Source organism: Syngnathus scovelli, chromosome 5 (genome assembly GCF_024217435.2).
Source record: "Syngnathus scovelli strain Florida chromosome 5, RoL_Ssco_1.2, whole genome shotgun sequence".
Lineage (NCBI taxonomy): Eukaryota > Metazoa > Chordata > Actinopteri > Syngnathiformes > Syngnathidae > Syngnathus > Syngnathus scovelli.
The window spans coordinates 2,751,317-2,771,634 of NC_090851.1; the positions used below are offsets into that span (position 1 = coordinate 2,751,317).

At 45.7% G+C, this 20,318-nt stretch overlaps 1 protein-coding gene and 1 long non-coding RNA gene across 9 annotated transcripts in view; one reads left to right on the forward strand and one right to left on the reverse strand.

Annotated features, from left to right (window-relative positions):
• The window catches only part of bnc2 (basonuclin zinc finger protein 2), a 106,992-nt gene extending 95,794 nt beyond the window's left edge, over nucleotides 1–11,198 (forward strand). For 5 of the 6 annotated variants that reach the window (XM_049720694.2, XM_049720695.2, XM_049720692.2 and 2 more), the window contains 2 exons: nucleotides 1,028–3,408; nucleotides 7,816–11,198. In XM_049720694.2, coding sequence (XP_049576651.1) covers nucleotides 1,028–3,408; nucleotides 7,816–8,593 — 3,159 coding nt within the window. In that variant the 3' untranslated portion in view covers nucleotides 8,594–11,198. Of the gene's footprint in view, nucleotides 1–1,027; nucleotides 3,409–6,806; nucleotides 6,881–7,815 lie in introns of all 6 variants that reach the window. The other variant, XM_049720697.2, reaches the window with a different exon arrangement.
• LOC125969052 (uncharacterized) overlaps nucleotides 1–20,318 on the reverse strand; it is a 162,062-nt gene that overhangs the window by 92,874 nt on the left and 48,870 nt on the right. The gene's annotated exons all lie outside the window — the stretch shown is intronic.

Below are 20,318 nucleotides of genomic sequence, written 5' to 3' on the forward strand. Positions count from 1 at the left end.
AGTGCACACAGAATGAAAGTGTAAAATGTTTTTTAATGTATATTTAACAACAAATCCCCTCGTGACTATTGATGTTTGGTCTCAGAAGAATCCGCTTCTCTCCAATATCTGAGGGCATGAAATCAAACCCCTCACACTTATTTCTCAGTTTTTTTTTTTTCTTCCTCAGTGTCTCTTTCGCTTTCTCTCTTTAAACATTTATCTTCTGTTTCTCCTTACAGGCCCCTTTGTGCTTTGTGATGTTGATTTTTTTTTTCAGCTTTTGGTGCACCGTGGTCGCCATTTATCTTTCATAGATGCCAGCAGCGAGGAACGCGGGAAATGTTTTCATATCAATGTGACTAATTGTCGTAAGCTTGTGTTTATTCCCTTGATGTCGCTTGTGCCTGCTCTCAGAGGAACCTTTGTGTGCACCATTTTTATCAGTCGGGTATTAGTTGTTAAACTGTTACAGGGCGCAGATAAGAACTTGAGGCATGGCGGGCATTTTTTTTTTTTCTTCCTGCGCAATTTGTTTGACAATGAGAAAGCTTGATATCTCCCAACTAGGGATGGGATCTTCAATTTAGAATATTATCCAAGTCCCACTGGAGAAATTCAAGCCTTTCCCAAGCATTTCAGAAGATAAATGCACCGTTTGGAAATGTCAAACATGAGCACATTTGTCAATTGGTATTTATGTCCCGTATTATAGCAAAGCTACTATGAACTCCCTTAGACCTTTTGGTTCGCACGGTTTTGATGATCCCAAGGTGCGGTGTTGTATGAAGGAAGTCGGACACGAGAGTTCACAACCTTAACAAAAGAGTTCAGCGACGAACTACTCGTGTACGAACCCAGGGTCATGTCGCTAACGTAGGAACGGATTTTTGGTAAAGCAAAGGAACCTTCGAATTCACAGACCAAGCAAAAAAGAAACAAATGCCAAAAGCAGAAAAAGCTGCTAGTTTTTGTCACTCCTGGGCTTTCCTCCAACTGCCAATCAATAACGGTTCTTTTTTTTTTCCCTTTCTGGTGTTTCTTCTAGGATGCTGCGGGCAAGGTGCTGGACCGCTGGACCATCATGTCCCGGGAAGAGGAGATCATCACCCTGCAGCAGTTTTTGCGCTTCGGTGAGACCAAATCCATCGTGGAGCTGATGGCCATTCAGGAGAAGGAAGGACAGGCAGTCACTGTTCCTTCCGCCAAGACCGACTCCGGGATTAGGACGTTCATTGAGAGCAACAACAGGACGCGCAGTCCGGGACTGCTTACGCATTTAGAGAACAGCAGCCCGTCTAGCATTCACCATTTTGAGAATATCCCCAACAGCTTAGCCTTCCTTCTACCTTTCCAGTACATCAACCCCGTGTCCGCCCCTATGCTCGGCTTGCCCCCCAACGGGCTGCCGATGGAACAATCCGCTCTCCGGCTTCGGGAGCCTAGCTTGCCCAACCAAGTGGAACAGGTGGAGACAAGCGAGTCGGACATTTCCATGTCGCCCTTCCGTACCGGCCAGAGTCCGAGCCGCGGACCGCTCGGCGCTATGAACAACATCGAACCCAAGACGGAGTCGAGCAACAGGGCGTCGCCCATCTCGCCGTCTCCGTCCCTGCAGCAGGCTCAACAGCAGCTGAGCCAGCAGCAACGGGAGCAGGGTCAGCAGCAGTCCCAAAACCAGTCTCAGCAACCCAACACGCTGAGCGACCACCAGGGTCACCACCACTTTGTCAAGGAAGAGCAGTCCAAGTGCATCAGTCACACTCCGTTCTCTTCCAAATTGCACCGCATGCGCCGCATGGCCTCCACCCCTCGCAAAGGCCGCGTGTGCTGCAACTCTTGCGGCAAGACCTTCTACGACAAAGGCACGCTTAAGATACACTACAACGCGGTGCATCTGAAGATCAAACACCGCTGTACGATCGAGGGTTGCAATATGGTCTTCAGCTCCCTGCGCAGCCGCAACCGTCACAGCGCCAACCCGAATCCCCGGCTGCACATGCCTATGCTGCGCAACAATCGCGACAAGGACCTCATCCGTGCCAACTCCAACTCCGGTACACCAGTCATCTCAAGTACCAAAAACGGTGGCTTCACACTTACCAGCCCTGGCAGGCCACCGCTGGGCTTCACCACTCCACCAGTAGATCCAATGCTTCAGTCCCCGTTGCAAAGCCCATTGGTGTTCCCCTCTCTTAAATCTGTGCAGCCAGTTCAACCTGTGCCTCCATTCTATCGTACGCTACTCTCCCAGGCGGACCTAGTTAGTCCACCGGTTTCACTGCAAACCAGCCCCATTTTGCCCACCACCACCAACAGCACCACACTGATGGACCAGCAACAGCAGATGCTGGCCGCGGCCGTGGCTTCGCACAATAACATCCACGCGTCCGAGATGGGAGCCACGTCTCACGGCGTCAACATGTCCGGTGGCAATCAGGAGGCCACGACGGGCCCCGCTGACCCCATGCCCAAGAAAAAGCCTCGTAAATCCAGCATGCCTGTGAAGATTGAGAAGGAAGTGATCGACGTGGGGGATGTCTACGAAGACAAAGACGAGGATGACGATGATCATATCAACCACAATCACCACCACCACCATTCCACACCGCTCCTCTACAACACGCACATCAAAATGAACGGAAACTACAGCAACAACAACGGCGGCGGCGGCACGGGGAACCACAGCGGCGATAGCGGCCAGCAATCCCCTTCCCAAGATGAGATGAGCCCCGGCATAACTTTGCGTGGCATGATGAGACAAAGCGAAGACGAATGCCGAGAGGGGGCTGGCAGCGACGGCAGGGGTGAGCTCCGAGGCTCCGGCGACCTACGCTGTATGGACAGCTACACCTCGGAGGACCAAGACCACGAAAGAGACTTTGAGAACGAGTCAGAAACCTCAGACTCCAAATTCTATTACCGGGACGACATGATGGATGTGGAGGAACAACAGAAACACTCGAAAAGCGACAAAGACCACAACGACGATGGCCGCGAAGAAGGCCATTTGAGGAAAGAAATTGAAGGCAAGGATCACCTTTCGCCATCCCCTCACCAGGACTCCATCAAGGTCAAGGAAGAACTCAATGACCCAACTTACGACATGTTCTGCATGAGCCAGTACGGCCTCTACAACGGAGGCATGGCGGCGGCCGCCGCTGCCGCCGCCAGCATGGCCGCCCTTCACGGGAGCTTCATCTCCTCGATGGGCTACGGCGCCAGCCCGCCCAAGTTCCCCACTTCCCAATCGCCTGACGGAGACCCGTGCTCCAGTCCGGACCCCAAGATCTGCTACGTGTGTAAGAAGAGCTTCAAAAGCTCCTACAGCATGAAACTGCACTACAAGAACGTCCACCTCAAAGAGATGCACGTGTGCACTGTGGCTGGCTGCAACGCCGCCTTCCCTTCCCGGCGGAGTCGAGACAGGTCAGTTCTTGATAATTACTTTCTTGTATCGTCACGAGTATGATCTTGAACAGTCTTTATCGCGCAAAACTGCTGCATCAGAGCCGTAACCGAAAATCTGGCACCAACCCGCCTTCCGAATCTTTGCATTCTAGAACCAGAAAGATGAATAAACAATCGTTGATTGAAACCCAAGATATTGCCAGCCTCCGTTATGGCTCTGTTGCTTCCTCCAAAAAATGAAATACTCGCATCCTGCCATTCAGTGACGTATCAACTGAATCGTGACCCACGAAAAGACGTTTTTCATTTCAAAAGTCTATTATATACACCTGCGTATTATAGCGCCAGCTAGCTAGCTGCTAGTTGGTCTCAAATGTAAATAAATGAATAAATAAGCTCAATTCCGTGACATCTGCTCCCCGTCAAGTTGGGAAGAGGCAGATGTCAGCATGACTCACACACTTACGCATACACAGTAACACTCCAGCCTCCAGCTGCAGTTTTGTTTACCTGCCCTCTCTCCTCCCGCCTTGTCGCAGAGGTGAAGGCGCGTGCATTAGCATTGACAGCTGTTAGTCAAACCGCTGCATTTATTAGCACGTCAAGGGGGAAGGTGAACAGAGACCCCCGGGCTTGTTAACACGTAGCGGTCCCCCGCCCCTGCCGCGGATCATACAGTACGTCCACGGTAGCAGCACGGGGGGAGCACGGCCGGGCCACATCGATGGCGTGTGGAACGCGCGGCGCATCGTTGTTGCCACAGGCGAGTGCGCACCCGTGAATGGAATACAAAGCAGTATCTTTGGGGGGAATATAAGAGACTGACCTTTTGGGTGTTGACGTCAAGGTACTAGCATAGCTGCCATCGTTGTACTTTAGCATTTTCCCCCAAAAAACTTTTAACACTTTGCTATGGTCTACGTTTTTTTTTTTTTTGGACTTAGCCAGAGACATTAACATCTTCTCCACAAAAAACTTCAAAATGATTTTGTCATATAAATGAATGGACAGTTAAAAACATTATGCTAAAGGCTCCTTTTGTTCACTGTGTGCTAGCTAACACGACAAACTGTTTGAATCTCCCAAGGAATAATTCCGTAACAAATTTTTATACCTCTAAAATATGGCTTTACTGTTCTCAGCGGGGGATAAATTCCTGAGAGCATATGGGACATATTATTCAAAAGACTTTTACAAGACGAGGAATACGCGGGCTCTCGTCGTCTCCGTCCCTTGATAGCGCGCTAATGACATAATGCACGTTTGCGTGTAACGACGGCAATAAAACGCCAAGGCGATGCGCTTGTTTTCATAAAACCCATTTAAGTCCAAAGAGATTAGGAAATGTTGACATAACAATGCCCGTTATTACTTTTAACGGAGATAAATCAGGTTCCATTCTTCCCGCCGCTAATTTTATTTACAGCCAATTGTGCGGCAATAACAGCTAATTGGCACTCGTTTCTGCCGCTTCGCCTCGGCAATTAATATAAAAGGTCCACTGGCCTGCGTGTTAGTCTTGCCTTTTAAAATCTTGCAATATGGAAGTGTTAGGCTGCATCTTATTTTTAACGCAATGCAGTGTGGAACAAAGACGACTCGTTCGCTCGGATTACCGTATTTTTTTCCAAATATTAGCCCGGTCCGGCGAGTTAAAAACGATTCCTTATTTACCGCGGGGAGTTGGACGAGGACGCCGTGTGATTAAGTGCGGCAAAGCGTCATCATTATTAGACCCGTTAATGTAGACACCAGTTATTCATCTCATTTTAATTTAGCATATTTTTAGCCTTCGCTTAGGTACTTGAACTTGTTCTTTCCTCGCCGCATCGTTCCGGCGGGCCGGTCCCTCGTCGCGGCAACGGAGAGAGAGAGTGAAGGTTAATTATGCTGGAGAGCACACCCCGTCTTCGTCCCCCCCCTCGGTCCACACGGGATGCGAGGGGCCCTGTAAGCGCTCCTTCGCAGTCTGTTTGTTCTTCATCGCTCTCCCTTTTATGTTACTTATAGGGGGGGGACGATTTGAATCGGAAAAATTCTTTGAAGAAAATGCCAAATCTCGACTACTGAGTTCATTCATATTGTAAAATAAGAAATTCATTGCATCATAGAAATCCATTGAAATCACAACGAATCGAATTGTTCTTGAATCGTATTCCGCTTTATGTATCGAGTTACAAATCGTCTTATTGGAGAGATGCGCAAGCTTATTATTTATTTTATAATAGTTCTCATTAAATACAACTTGTGATGGATTGTGAGGATCTAAGAGAATGCACAAAGAGGTTGACATCATCCAGAGCGTTGGATTTCCAAGTCACACGCAAGACTTAAGTCGTAGCTCTTCATCATAGCTGGCACGGCGGGGAAAACCAGCAGAGGGAAACGATAAATATCATTAAAATCCACGTCCTCCCACTTGCGCCGAAACCTGAGAACAAAGCCCAAACGACAGCAAAGCGGCCAGTGTCGGACTCGACATAATCAAGATGAGCTCGAAAGATGATTAATGTCGGGGCGGGACAGGTGGAAATGTTCCTTTCTGGGTTTCTTCGTTCTCTTCCTCCTCTGCATAGTCCAAAAAAAAAAAAGCGAGAAGATGACCGGGTGGAAGAGAGGCGAATTTGGAAGTGAGCTAATCAGAGCGATGGAGGGGGTGGGACATGTGGGCAGAAAGTCCAAATCTGATAAATGAGGAGATTAGTGCACTGTGCAGGTGGATTCTGATTTCTGAAAAAACATATATATTTTTTTGAAATTATCAGATTTTTTTTTCTGTAGCTCTGTGTGTGTGTAGTTTGAAATTTACAAATCCATTTAATTTTAGTATCGGGGTCACATTATGAGAATTAAGTTGACTTTCCTTTTGAATTTTTTTTTATTTTGAAAATTAATAAATGTATTACTTTTTCATTTTTTTCCATCTAAAAAAATATGCTGCCTTATGTTGTTTAGGAAAAACCTATTTTCCATTTATTTATTTTCAAATTCTCAAAAAAAAGACAATTGACCAGTGTGGCCCTGATACTTACTGATGTGTTGATATAATTTTGGGTGATTTTCTTTCAACATAATATGGTGACGTTTTGAAAGGGGCTACTGCAGACTCACTTTGAGCTTATTAGCAGTGAAGGTGTTGTTGTCTTTCAAACCCCAAAATAGGGCCCGCCTACCCGAGCATCACTAACAGCATCGCCATTTTTAAAATTTAAAAAAAAAATCCCAACAGTGGTGTCCCATGAACATCCGACTCATTTTGGCGCTAAGCTAAACCACGTTAGCGGCCGCTCATCCCTCTTTTTTTGATGCTCGGCACAGTTCCACACTCTCACGGCATGCTGACGATGCTCGAGTGGACGGGCTCGCGTTTGCCCGGAAAAGGGTCCCTCAAATGAATGTATTTCTACCTCTTGCAGGACAATGTCGGATAGGGAAGTAAATAATTAAAGGAAAGGGACCCTTTTTGACTGCACCAACCCTGCCACTGCTGGTAAGCTCGACTTATCCATTGTGACTCCATACAGTATGTGCCCATCTGTGTATTTTAATTTTTTTTTTTGGACTTTAATTTGTCACCTCCCTGCATGGAACTCCCTTACATGTAAAGGTGTCTCGGTTATGGTGGGCCTTGGCTTTCTGTCTGCTGCAGTTTTTGTATTGTGACAAGTGTATGCCCGCCCCCCTTATAAACCCTGGTAAACTATTAAGGCAAACGAAAAGCATTTTTTTTTTTCTTCAGGCATTTTGCACCCCTTGGCATGGCTTTTTGTATGCTAAAAAAAATAAAAATCCCATCCTGACATCATCATATCAAGCACGCTGTATTAAAACTACAAAAAAAATCTAAATGTTGAACTTAATTAAAGCCAGAGCGACACGAACAAATGCCGCCATGGCCTAGTGCTAATACGCTATCCAGTTCCCCCTTGATTATCACATTACAGCGGCTCGAATCAATTGATAAACTCCCATTCAATATGCCGCGACTATTTAATTGAGTCACAGTCTATTGGATTTGAGCGCCGTGCACGCTGCAGACATGCTGACAGCAGTAAACACTGTCAGGATGCGCTCTTGCTCTCGCTCGCTCGCTCTGTCTGCGCTACGCTACGCTAAGAAGCGCTGCCTTCGTCCTTAGACATCGGCAATGATGCTTTCATCTGTTATTTCCTAAGGCGGCGCTTCTCAATTATTGTTTTGCTATAGAAGAAAATCTGTACTGCAACCCTCCCTACTAATTTGTCTACACAATATTTCAATTGTATCAATTTTCCTGACAAGATCACTACTGCCACCTACTGTAGTGGATGAGCAATTACGCTATTTTAGTCCGGCGGGTTTAAAGTGGAGGACATTTGAGGAATTGAACTGCCGAACGTGGACGATTGATACTCATTGCGGTTTGTTTTTGTTTCTTTGCGTCAGGCACAGCTCCAACATTAACCTGCACCGCAAACTGCTGACCAAAGAGCTGGACGACATTGTCCTGGACCCCCAACTCACGCCACTGCCCAAGGACTTTGGAGCCGAGTTACTGGCCAAGATTTACGCCGGGCACCACCACCACATGGCTTTGGACCCCATGGGCGGGATGGCTTTCCGAGGTCTCGGCCCCGCCGCCCTGATGCGAGGCGAGCGTTCCCCCACGGGCAACGAGTACCCTCGGCACCCTCTCCATCAAGACCTGAAGAACAACCACCACCACCATCACCTCGGCGGCTTCCCCCGAGGCGGGCCGGACGACTACGTGGTCCTGGACCTGAGCACCGCGTCCATCGTCCAATCCGGCGGCAGCATCCACTCCTCGCACGAGTCGGACGAGGGCAGCGACGAAGGCATCCTATTGGACGACCTGGAGGAGGACGAGGAGGATGACGACGAGGGCAACAGCGAAGGGGAGGACTGCCGTGGCGGCCGCCAGGACGAAAGCGGGGAAAAGAGCGGACTGGCGCGCTCGGAGTCCCCGTACCGCCTCTCGTCGGAGAACGGCGGCGGGGGCGGGATCGTGTGCAACATTTGCCAGAAAATGTACAGCAACAAGGGGACGCTGCGCGTGCACTACAAGACGGTGCACCTGCGCGAGATGCACAAATGCAAGGTGGCCGGCTGCAACATGGTCTTCAGCTCCGTACGCAGCCGAAACAGACACTCGCAGAACCCCAACCTGCACAAGAACATGCCCTTCGCTACACTCATAGGCTAAAATCCTCCTCCTCCTCCAGGGCCGCCCACCACCGAAAAAAAAAAAACAACTTTCGGAATGACTCCAGCGAGAACTTCCTGCTTCAAGATCGGAAAAAAAACTCGTTTTGTTCGTTGGAGTTTCATGAACCCGCCCTTCCCCTCCGGTTTTCTCTCCAAAGAATCTATCAAACCTCTTATTTGTGACCTTGCCTGCAGACAAGATAGTATTGAGGAAAAAAAAAAAAAAAACTTGTTGTATTTGTGTAATGATAGCTTTTAAATGAACCCCCTCTTGAAACGGAGGGGAAAAGCATGACAGCTTCATTTGTAAATAACGTCCCCGAGAGGTTTTTTGGTGTAAAAGACTTGTGATGATTTTTTTTTTCTTTTTTTTTGGGGGGGCCTTCTCTCGCTTACGGTTTTATGTTACAGTCCAGTACAATACTTCCAGCTATAGGCAAGAAAGAGGTAGCATCCAAACTATCTTGAGTCATTTTATCACTATGGGCGGGGAAAAAATTTTAAAAAACCATGTGAATTACTTTGTTAGATATTCCAAGGTGGCCGGCATGCTCTTTGAGGCTCCTACACTGATATTGTTTTTCGATTTATTTGTTTTTTTTTTCCCCTTACATGTTTATGAGCTTTATTAGTCTACGTTTCAGTTTTTTGCACTTTGCATCTATACAAGGGGGATGTGTAATATAAAATACAAGTGAGGACTTCTTTGCAATGGTGAGCGAAGCCATGTGTCTTTCGATGCGAAACTAACATAAAGGCGCCGGTCTTATTTTTTTTATTTTTTTTTGCACGTGGCCAAATGTAAAATAATACAAATGAGACGATTCCCGTACGATCAACTGCATTCACAGATTCTCAAACGAGAGCCGTCCTCACTCGATGGATTCGGAATAAAATCGTCCTTTCAATGGGACTAAACTAAAAAGCTCTTTTTTTTTATATATATATCAACGTACTTAAAACCCCATTCGACTGATATGATGCACTTGAGTCTTAAAAATGATTTTACTGTGACATCGGTTGCAAATCTGTGAAAAATAACACACACACACACACACACGTCTTATGGTACAATTGCATCCAGTGGTCCAAGTAGCCAAGGGAACGGGGTATTTATTGGTGGGTAGAGATGTGTTAATTAATTCCAGTATTTTTTCCTTTTTTTTTTTTTTTTTTTAATTCGGGAAAAAAAAAAAAAAAAAAATCCTCCTTGGTTTTAACAGTGTCTGAGCAACGTCATGTGTTACTATACAACAGTCTTTTTTCTTTTGTCTTTCTTGACTTGGTGCTACACAAAGAAGGACGAAATATGCAGTGTTACGTATGTACAGTATTTACAAGGCCTCCTACCCATTTGTTTCGTAGTAAGTACACACCACGATTAATAAAATAATATCAAGTCCCCCAAAATGTTTAGAATCGGCTATATTTATCGAATATACCGCAAAGTATGATTCTAAAACTATTAGCATTTCGAACACCTTGAAAGTCTTACATATGAAAAAAATATTGCACCGGAAGAGTATGTTGGTATCGCTTTTGCAATCGTCAAGCAATTACAAGATCGTTTGTAAGCTTGAACTTTTGAAAAGTAACTCAACTTCAACTCTTGCCCAACATACAAAGATGTTACATCACAACATACGTTACACAGTATTTCCTTATCACTCGTTACTACCTTCCCAATTGCCGGGATTCGGAGGACTCTCAATTGATATCATATATCGGAATACCATTGAATCGAATTTTCCCACTTTAACACATTCGCTACCAACAACAGCTATATACGTCAAATGTCTATTTGAACTGGGCTGGCAGTGAACGAGTTCAAATGGACCTGCTTGAGTGTTTAACATCATTTTCTGTCCGTTAAATCAATCTGTACTCAAATGAATCCTTTCAATTCAATTATTTTCAATTAGTCTGTAAATTCCACCCAGTTGAACGAGGAGGACTGTTCATTACTGTTGTCACGTCACTGAGCGAGTGCTTAAGTTCTTAATGTAGCTCACGCGAGATCAGATTGGTTTGTATAGATGCTTCGTTTTTTATTTTTTTGTGATTTTTTTTTTTTTTAAGGCCCGTCTGAATTTGAACTGGAACCTGTGAAAAGTCACCAGTCTTAAAAAAAACAATAATAAAAAATGTTGTAAATTCATATTGCTGATGTTTTGTGCCAATCATGCTTTAACGTTTTTTTAGGTAGTACACTTAAGGACCTGCGTATATGTCTTAAAAAGAGTCACAGCCACGCGGCAATGCAAAGCGGGATGTATTTTGTGTGCTTTGCCGGGAAGAAAATGGTGATTTTAGAAAACTCGTCGACACTGCAAAAAGTTACCGAAAAATGTGTTTCCCTTTTGCAGAAAAGAGGGAGGGAAAAGTGGTCCTCATTCATTCCAAAAAAAATCAATTCTTATTTTTTTGTTTGTTTCTGTATCATAACTGTCCATGTTTAGTTTTTTTTGTTTGTTTTTGCATAAAATGCATAAGGGTTTTGGGATGTAAATGGAATTTTATTCATATTTTGTCCAAATACCTCTTGTAATTTGTATCAGAATTCTTGTACAATTTTTATATTAAAGATTTATCAGTCACTGGCATTTTGTCACTGGACCTTCATTTGGCTTTTTGTAAGTTGCAGCACAAAATACACACACACACACACCAAGGTGTCAATCAGAGTGTGATATTTCAGCACCTTTTCTAGGGCCCTTTAATTACCTAAAGATAAAAGTCCTCGGGGAATAGGCTATCTTGACCAATTAGTGGACGATTAGATTAAAAGCGTTGGTAAAAGGCTAAGCGGAATGAGGCAACGCCGCTGCTGGTGTTCGCAAATTAGCAGGATGGTCACTGGAGGTGGCAAATAGCACAGAACGAGTATAAAAACGACAAATATATATATATATCTAATTTTATTATCATTTATTTTCTATTATTTTATTATATTTTATTATATATGTATATAAAATATTATTATTATTTATTATTTATATGTATATACATATAGAATTTTATATATATATATATATATATATATATATATATATATTATACAATTATTTTATAATCAATTTGTGAGTAATAGTACAGTGACATTTAATTCAGTGTAAATACACACACTCAGGCACACACACACACACACACACACGACTGCATCTAGTGACTAATGCGTGGCAATCAATTTCCATCCCGAACTAACTGAATGTAACTGATTGAAACGAGACGACAAAGAACAAGAATTTAGAAGGCAAATTTAGAAATACAGTCCACCGTCACTGATTTAATCCCCGAGGTATTCACTCGCATCCCAGAGTGCGATCCAAAAGACGACACACTTGATTTTCCATCTGAAAAGTAAACTTTAAGATAATTTTCTCCTGCCTAACATGACCCCCCCCCCGCTAGGTGTCATTGATTTAGTTCTACACCAGTGAGGTCTGCAATGCTGGCTAATGCTATTGACGAGCCATCAGTCTTGTCCAGAAGTGTGGAGGCTTGCAGCTCTCCTTCCAAAGAAGAGCGAGGAAGAAGGAGATGAGGGGAGAAAGAGGAGGAGAACTGGGAGGGGAGGAGGGAACATCAATGGACAGTGATGGAGAGCGGGGAAGAGGGCGAAGATGCAAGCGCAGCACGCAACACTCACACACCCTGTCCATGGTTTGGGAACACTAAATTAGAAAAAAGACAAAAGGGATGAGGAGAGGGAGAAACTGTAAACAGCCGCATCGATCCAACTGGTGTCGGGCAATTCAAAGCATTAGCGGTTCGCAACGTTTCGAGACGCGCTCGGGTGAGAAGGAAAAGTTTGCGGCAACAACACGCCGGCGAGAAACACGCTTGAGGAGACGCCAGATGGTAACAAAAATAAATTCACTCGATTCCCGCCTTTAATCGTCTAAAAAAAGCCGTTGCCTCCTTTCATACGTTCGGCTAGCGCGCGAGTTAGCTCGGCTTCAACGAGGCTAAGCTAGCGTGGCGGGAAACGAAGGGGTTAAGCCGGAGAGGAGAAATGAAAAAAGCCCTTTGGCAACCCTGGGACAGAGGGAACGCTGAACTCATCACAAACTCCTCGGCTGGCATCCGCCGGCGCATAATGACCCCGACAAGACGGGAATCCCTTTTAATTAAAGTGAAGGCAGATCAGTTAAGCAGATGGATGCCGACAAATATTAGGGGAAATAGAATGTTTAATGGCCTGTGCACTTATCGCCGGCTATTTTCCGCGCCCGCGCCCCAACTGATAAACAGGACGGGGAGCCTTGTTAATCAACCTTACAACCTTTAAAGCCCGAGATAAGAGAATAATTCGGGATCTTTGTAAATTAGCTTGAGATGCGGCTCGCACTCTGGGCCGAGCGGCCGGGAGAATTTCTATCAGGGTAATAGCCTTGCGCCGCCGTGGAGAACTTTCGGGGCGCAAAGCAGGGAAGATAGTTTCCTGCCATTTGCTTGAATTTTTTTTTTTTTTTTGGTTGTTATTATGATTATAGTTGGGGTTTGACCCTCTTTGCTGTCTCCTTATCGGTCACACGGGAGGGTACCCGAACTCATCTACAGGGGGGAATTGGAGATGGTGGCCCGCCGGAGAAGGTTAAGGGGAAGTCTACCCCCACAAAGTCAAATGATTGACTGCGATGTATTTTTTATTTTTTTTACATAAACTGCAGTTATGATCAAATTTGCCTTTTGCTATTTTCTAATGCTGGAAAAAAACTTTATTTGGTTACGGTAAGAATAATTTCGAGCACATATTTATCTAATGTAAACCTAGAAAAATTGGTTTCGTTCTCTCGAACAAGAAACAATGACTCGGGCTTTCCTCCAAATAGCCAGCAGGAAGAGCATTATCATTTCCATGTTTTTCTTTAAGAGCGCTTCCTCCCTGGCCTCTTGAAAAATAAAAGGATGGAGGAGGAAGGGGGGAGCAGATTGAAGGTAATTACAGGGAGAAACATGAACATTTATCATTGGTGCTTTGGGACTTGAAATGTTCAATCGCCCCCAAAAATCAAACCGTCGGCCATCGCGGGGCTGACGGGCGGTGATGGTAGCACAAACCCAGAGTGCTGCCATATGTCGGTCTGGCCCATGCCAGCAGCCAACGTGCTGAACAACGCACCTCGAGCCATGAAATCCGTGCCTTGGCATGAACCTCGAAGAAGTTTGCAACCAGCCCCCCCAAAAAAAAAGTCGCCAAATGTTTTGTCCTGACTTTCTGGTGTCAGACTGCAAACACGTTGCGGCCCATTATTGCCTCAGCGCACACACGCATAATGGTCATGGAGAACATCCCAGATTGCAATGGGTCACACCTGGTTATGCTTCTTCATCCCCCTGGCCGCCCCCTCCTCTCGCTCCGCTCGCCGGTTCCCACACCGGCGGCATCTGGAAGCGATTGGCGGCAGAGTCACAGCGAGCCATAAAGCCCTCAAATGCTCGCAAAAAGGCACGCGGGCTAGAACGTCAAACAATGTTGGCCCAACGGGCTGCCAACAGACACAGCGCATCTTGAACCCGGACAAACCCCACTGCTCATTTTTTATCCGCCGTGAATTATTCCTCCCCTCCCTCCTTCACAAAGCCCCACCTGGGAATGACTTTCACATTTTTAAACCGTAAATGGAATCGGGACTGATGCTTGTCCGAGTCGGTTGGACTCCCGATGGACGCGTCGCAAGAATTTTTGAGGCAGGAAAAAAAATAATTTGAAAGAGCCACCAGATTGCCGTATGTCTACATGTAAAATCAAAGTTCCTAAAAAATATAATAAACAAATGGACAATAGGAAAAGGACAACATCGCTGAAGGACACCGAAGGCGAGCTCTCGGGAGAATAGCCGAGAGCCATTGTCAAGCTAGCGACGAAGATGAGCGTGTCGCAGCCTTATAATGCGCCTATCGATTGTCCGTATCCGTTACGGAGACTGGGAAGCTCGTCTCAAATTCGATACGCTCTTAAAAGGGCCTCCAAACAGAAGACAGCGGCCTTTGCGACTGAAATTATGCTAAAGTGTCTTCAGGTTAGCTTGCCGGCTGTTAGCAAGTTAGCATTCAGTCATATTGGATTGAATTAAATCCAACTTAATTCAACCCTTTATCACATAATAGAGTTACATTCACACTAATAACACACTGAGAATGTTTTCAGCTAAAACTAAACCAAAGTTGTCTATTATATGCTAGCAGGTCAACGTTAGCATGGTAGCATTTGAACTATTGCCATTGGAAACAGAAGAAAATGTGCAATCCTTATCTGTCAGGCTATTCTTTTCCACTTTCTCTGAGTCGTATCTCCCTTACCTCGCCCCCCACCTTTCTGTGGCATGAAAAATGTTGGCCCGCCACTGAAGCAGAAAAATCTGCGCTGGAGCCATTTCAAGCCAGCGTTTTATTGCAAACAAATGCTGCCTTTGATACCCGCTGCAATAGGCGATACTCGAGTGTTTGTTTGTGCTGGAGGTGAAAAAGATTTGCTAACATTTGGAAGGAAGACAAGCCGGTGAAACTGAAGGCAGGCAACACGCAGACAAAAAAAAAAAATGTCGTGCGGGAGCTGGTAATGATTTTCCACTCATTAGAGGGAAGCTTGAAGTGCGTGTCGGAAACCTTAGCCGTGGAAATCTGACAAGACAAGATTGCGGTTCCGCACGTTCTTCTCCAAGAGCAGACATTTTCAAGGTAACATTTCCACATCCCATTAGCTTGTGGTCAACGTACCAATTGGATCCAGCCAGACGCTTTCGTTGGGGCAAAACGGCATTTTTGACCTTGTTGCCTCTCAAGTAAAAAGACATTACAGGCGTTGGATAAATATGTTGGATTCGCTCTCATGACAAGGACCACAATGGATTTATTTTTGTAGAAATGCTTAATTCGATACGAAAAATACTACATGGTCATTTTAACCTGTCAATCGAAACAAGCAATGGACAATACAATTCACCAACCAGGAAGTGCTGTGGTGTAAATTAGCGGGGACGGGTGGAATTGTTCAAGAGATGACCCTTTGCCTGGTCCCCGCTTCTCCTTCCACACACAAACACCCTTGAACATCTCCCATTAAGCCTCCGTAAATCTGATAAGCCACCGGTGTGGCTTCTGCGGCCAATCCAAAGCCCCTCGTCAAGGGGGGACTTCAAAGTGGAGCTCGAACCCGCGAAAGATGCCGGGCCGATGTCATTATCCGAGTCTTTCCTCCGACCGACTTCCCATTGACGCCGTGGCACCCGTGAGGACGGATGACTTTGAAGCTGCTCTTCCCATCGGCCCCTCCCCTCCCCCTTTTGCTCATTACGCTTGCGGAGGGACAGCAAATGCAAACATATGCTAACTCACGCCGCTCACAGTGGCGTCCGGCCGCATCAGCACGGACAAAGGACCACTTCCTCCGTCAGCACTTGGCGGACATCTGTGCACCCCCCTCCCCACCTCTGCCACCTCTGCCGAGAAGATAAACGAGCACGTCGGTCCATAAACGAGAAGAACTAAAACTAGTCGAATGGACTGATTTTCAAAATAAAGTTGTGTTGGTATTTCCTTAAATGGCCTTACAGACAAGTGGGGGCAAAAGCGGCCATTTTGTCAAAAAAAAGGTAGTACGGAGCACGCCGCGGTCAGCATACTTTTTCAATAAACGTGTCCAAATGATTTCATAGCGCAAAGAAGGATCGGCTCCGTTTTCGAACTGCGGAGGGAAGACGATGAAATGAAGATGACAGAAAGGTGACGGGAATAACCCAAAAGCCCACGCTTGAGTTTTTTTTTTTTTTCGAGTGCAACATCATGATTCACCTAACAAAAGTTATGCTCCAAAAAAACAAAATTCTGTGTCCAGCCCGGGCTGGGGTGGAGGAGATGATAGAAGGCGTGGAGTAAGGGAGGGATAGCGCTCGCTATTCCCTGGGTGACGGGCCCTGGCGAAGGAACTGAGAGGTGTTTTTGGCTTGCCTTGCGTTCGGGGAGAGTGCAGCCTTCTCCCAGAAGGAGGCTATAAAAAGACAAAGGAGACAGGGAGGCCATGTGGAGAGAGACTGTTGAAAGGGAGCAAACACCCACTCCAAAAATCCCACCGCAGCCACCATCGCACCACGGCTGGGAAGAAGACACACAGCAGATCAAATAAATACGATACTAAATTCCTGCTGGTAACATGTTAATGCCAAAAACAAAAAAAAAAGGCCACGAACTTTTGTCTTGGTCGGGCGTTAAACGTGACAAAGCCCTGACGATTCCAGATGGGCTGATTTGTGGATAAATTTGAAAGATCGTAGTGCCGCGCTGAAGATGGAACTTTGGAAACACGTTTAAAATAGTGACAACTCATTAAATAAGCTACGTTAGCACTAGCGAGACTCGATAATCCATCCGAGAGCCCCTGATGGCCACATGGACAACATAGAGAACACATGGTTTCACCGGAGGGGAGGGGGCGAGGGGCATGTTTTGTCGGACCTCACATGTCTGAAGCGTGAGGTAAAATCTTGGCCGTCCTTTGAGGACAAAGGGCATAAAACATCGAACATTCCTGCTGCAACACAAATCAAAATGAAACGCGTCCAAAGCCCGTCTCTGGCTTTGGTTTGAACTCGCCGTCTTGGCCACCATCGCCGCCTGCCAACGGGCATCAAATCCGGCAACTTGTGATGGGATGGAAGATGAGACGTGAAGAATGGGATGTGCTCGATCCAATCGGGAATATTTACAGCGTATCATCCGGGAATGTGAAGGTGTTGGACCATCGCCTGGGTGAATGCGTTCCCTATGTGAGGGCCACATCGGGGCAAGACGTTGGCAGATGCTCTCTTTTACCGTCTGGAGTCAACCCCCGCTTATTCACGACCCGCTTTTCACGAAATTTTTTCCTATTTTGCGTTTTTACACCCGCTGTAACGCTACAAGTTACCACCGGATGGCGCCAAAGCTGTGATTGATAGTAAAGTAGTAATTGGTGTTTACTACGGGGGAGTGGCAGCTTAACCTGAACATGGGAGGTCGAAATAGTCAAATGCGTAACCGGTGGAGGAAACAAAGCATGCCCATTAAGGTTGTGAATCCCCCGGGAGTCCGCAACCTGGCACGGCTCGAGCCCCTCAAGGTCATTGTTCCGATCTTTTATAAGCCCATTAGAATTTTACCCATCAAATGGAAGCGCCTGTTCCTACCAGTGGATCTTTTATTGAAGTCTGAGCCCCCTTTTTTTTTTTTTTTGGTCTGCACCGTGCGGTCAAGCTGGAAGCCATTACGCCGACATCTCGACATCTGTTCCCGCGCAGCTCGCGTATGCATCGCGCCAATTACATATTGTTGTTCTTTTTGACATGTAATGTTTTTCATAATCAGATAATTGCTCGACCCTTCAAGCTAAAGCTAAACAGATTTTTTTTCTCTTCCCCCCCATTCGCTCTCTTCTGTGAAATAATGCGCCGAAACTGCTTCCTCGACACAGGAGGGATGATTTTTTTTTTTTTTTTGCTTTCCTTGAGGACATTTTGTAAGAATTACCAATGAGAATAATTACGTGAGGAAGGAAGAAACGCGTCGTCCGCGACAAGAATCTGTCAGTGTCTAAATAGTTGCATATGAAAAGAGCCGCAAAGCACGGCGATGAGGGCAGATCTCCTGATTGGAGGAGATGATATGCAGCCGCATGACTCAATCAAGCAGCAGGCGCTTGCCGTTCACATCTGTGCGGCCCGGCTCGCCTCCATATGCGCTACGCGGCGAATACTCCGCACATCCTCTTAAAGATATAAACATTATTCTTGGAGGCTCGAGAAATGAACTTTAATGGTCGGGGTCTGAAACGGTGATATGTCTTTAGGAGCAGACCTTCGCTTCTTCTCAAGATCTGTGAAAGACTGAAGAAAACCTCAGGAATCTGGCCTTCTGTTATTGAGCCGCTTTGTAGCTACGACTCGAATGTATGATTACAATTTGTAAGATTGCTTACAGCACGAGTTACCCGGAAACTTTGTGAAAATATACAGCCCGGCCGCTGAGGTCCGAGACGATTCGTTTCGGGATTTTCCGATTTTTCCCCCCATAGGACGTAACTAAATACAAATAATCTGCTCTTTAGCCATTTTAATGTCGTTTCATTGAATGTCGAGGTTCATGTGACGGGGCGTGTTGTCACAAGCGAGTAGGCATGACTCCTTGTGACTGGCTGCAAGTTGGAGAAAAATGAAAAGATTCAAGACTTGGGGCTCTACAACTAACCGTATAGCTTTACCCTTGAGTTGTCATGGTAACAAAAAAAAAGCCATAGGGAGGGTTGTCTTTAAATAACTCCTTCTAAACGGGCTAATTCAAAAAAATAAATAAACAAAATAAAATAATAGATAGAGATAGATAGATAGATAGATAGATAGATAGATAGATAGATAGATAGATAGATAGATAGATAGATAGATAGATAGATAGATAGATAGATAGATAGATAGATAGATAGATAGATAGATAGATAGATAGATAGATAGATAGATTAATTGATTAAAAATATATATATATATATATATGCATGGCATGTTACTACTATCCTTGATCGTTATGAGTCTTTTGACCAAAGCATATCACGGGCATTTTATTAAGAAACTCAGCAGCAGCCTAAGTGGGCGTTTTTTTTTTTTTTTTTTTAAATCATCATCACATGCTTGTCCTCCAGCAAGCCACAATGCGTCGGGTGTCCTGCGGCTTGCTTTTCGAGAGGACACCGAGCTCCCTGAATTGAATTAAACCGTAAATACTGTTTGTGGGGTTTTTTTTGGTCCCCACTTCCTGTTTACTGGAAGTCCCATTGGTGTCTTGGAGCGTTTGCTCTCTTGCTCACATCGCCATCGGTCTCTCGATCACTCTCAAACGCAAAAGGACAGGAACACGGTCTACTTTCTGCTCCACAGATGAAACGCATTAGCAAATGCATGGCGAGGGACACTGTGGGGGCGAGCGGGGGAATCCCCGCTCGCTTCCAAAGACATCAGCATTTTTTCGCAAATTTGCAATTAGTCTTAAGGGCCGGTGTAAATTAGGTCTCCTGACAAATGAACTACCGAGACGGGACATGAAGTTTCAATAAATCTGAGAGGCTGCTCAGGGCGTTGGTGTCCTTTTACTCTTCAGCTTCAAGAGAGAGTCCCAGTAGGCAGCAGTGGGGGGATAAGGGGGAGGGGGTCCACAGAACACGCCCAAAAGAGGAGCGCTCACCGCAGGGAGTCGCACGCCCAAGTTCCTGCCTCACCCTTCTTAAGGCTCCGTGATTGAATGCGGAAAAATGACTTCAGGATGGGGACACCAGAAGGGGCGGGGAGGGTGGAATGCTGCTCAGAAGAAAACGCTAACGTGGCTAACTAGCGTAGCATGTCCTATCTCTATGGAGGACTTTGTTCCCATTTGGGCGGGAGTGTAGAATTGCTTTTCGTCGGAATTTAAACTTGTTAACGGCGAGCCGGCGCTGTCGTTGATTTGTTCTGGCGCCTCGTTGGAAAAAAAGTTTAAAAGACAACTCGCGCCCAAGGCCGGCTTGACCGTGCATCAATTTACGGGTTTGCTTCCGAAGGCTTCTCGACAAGTATGACAGCTAATGGAATTGTCCGAGGAAGCTGGAGCAAAAGGATCGAACTTCAAATGGATCCCTCGTTATTGTCCGTTTAATCCGATTGGACAAAATAACACGCCACAATAAAGTGCTGCTTTAAAGTAGGAGGAACTCGTTTAAAAAA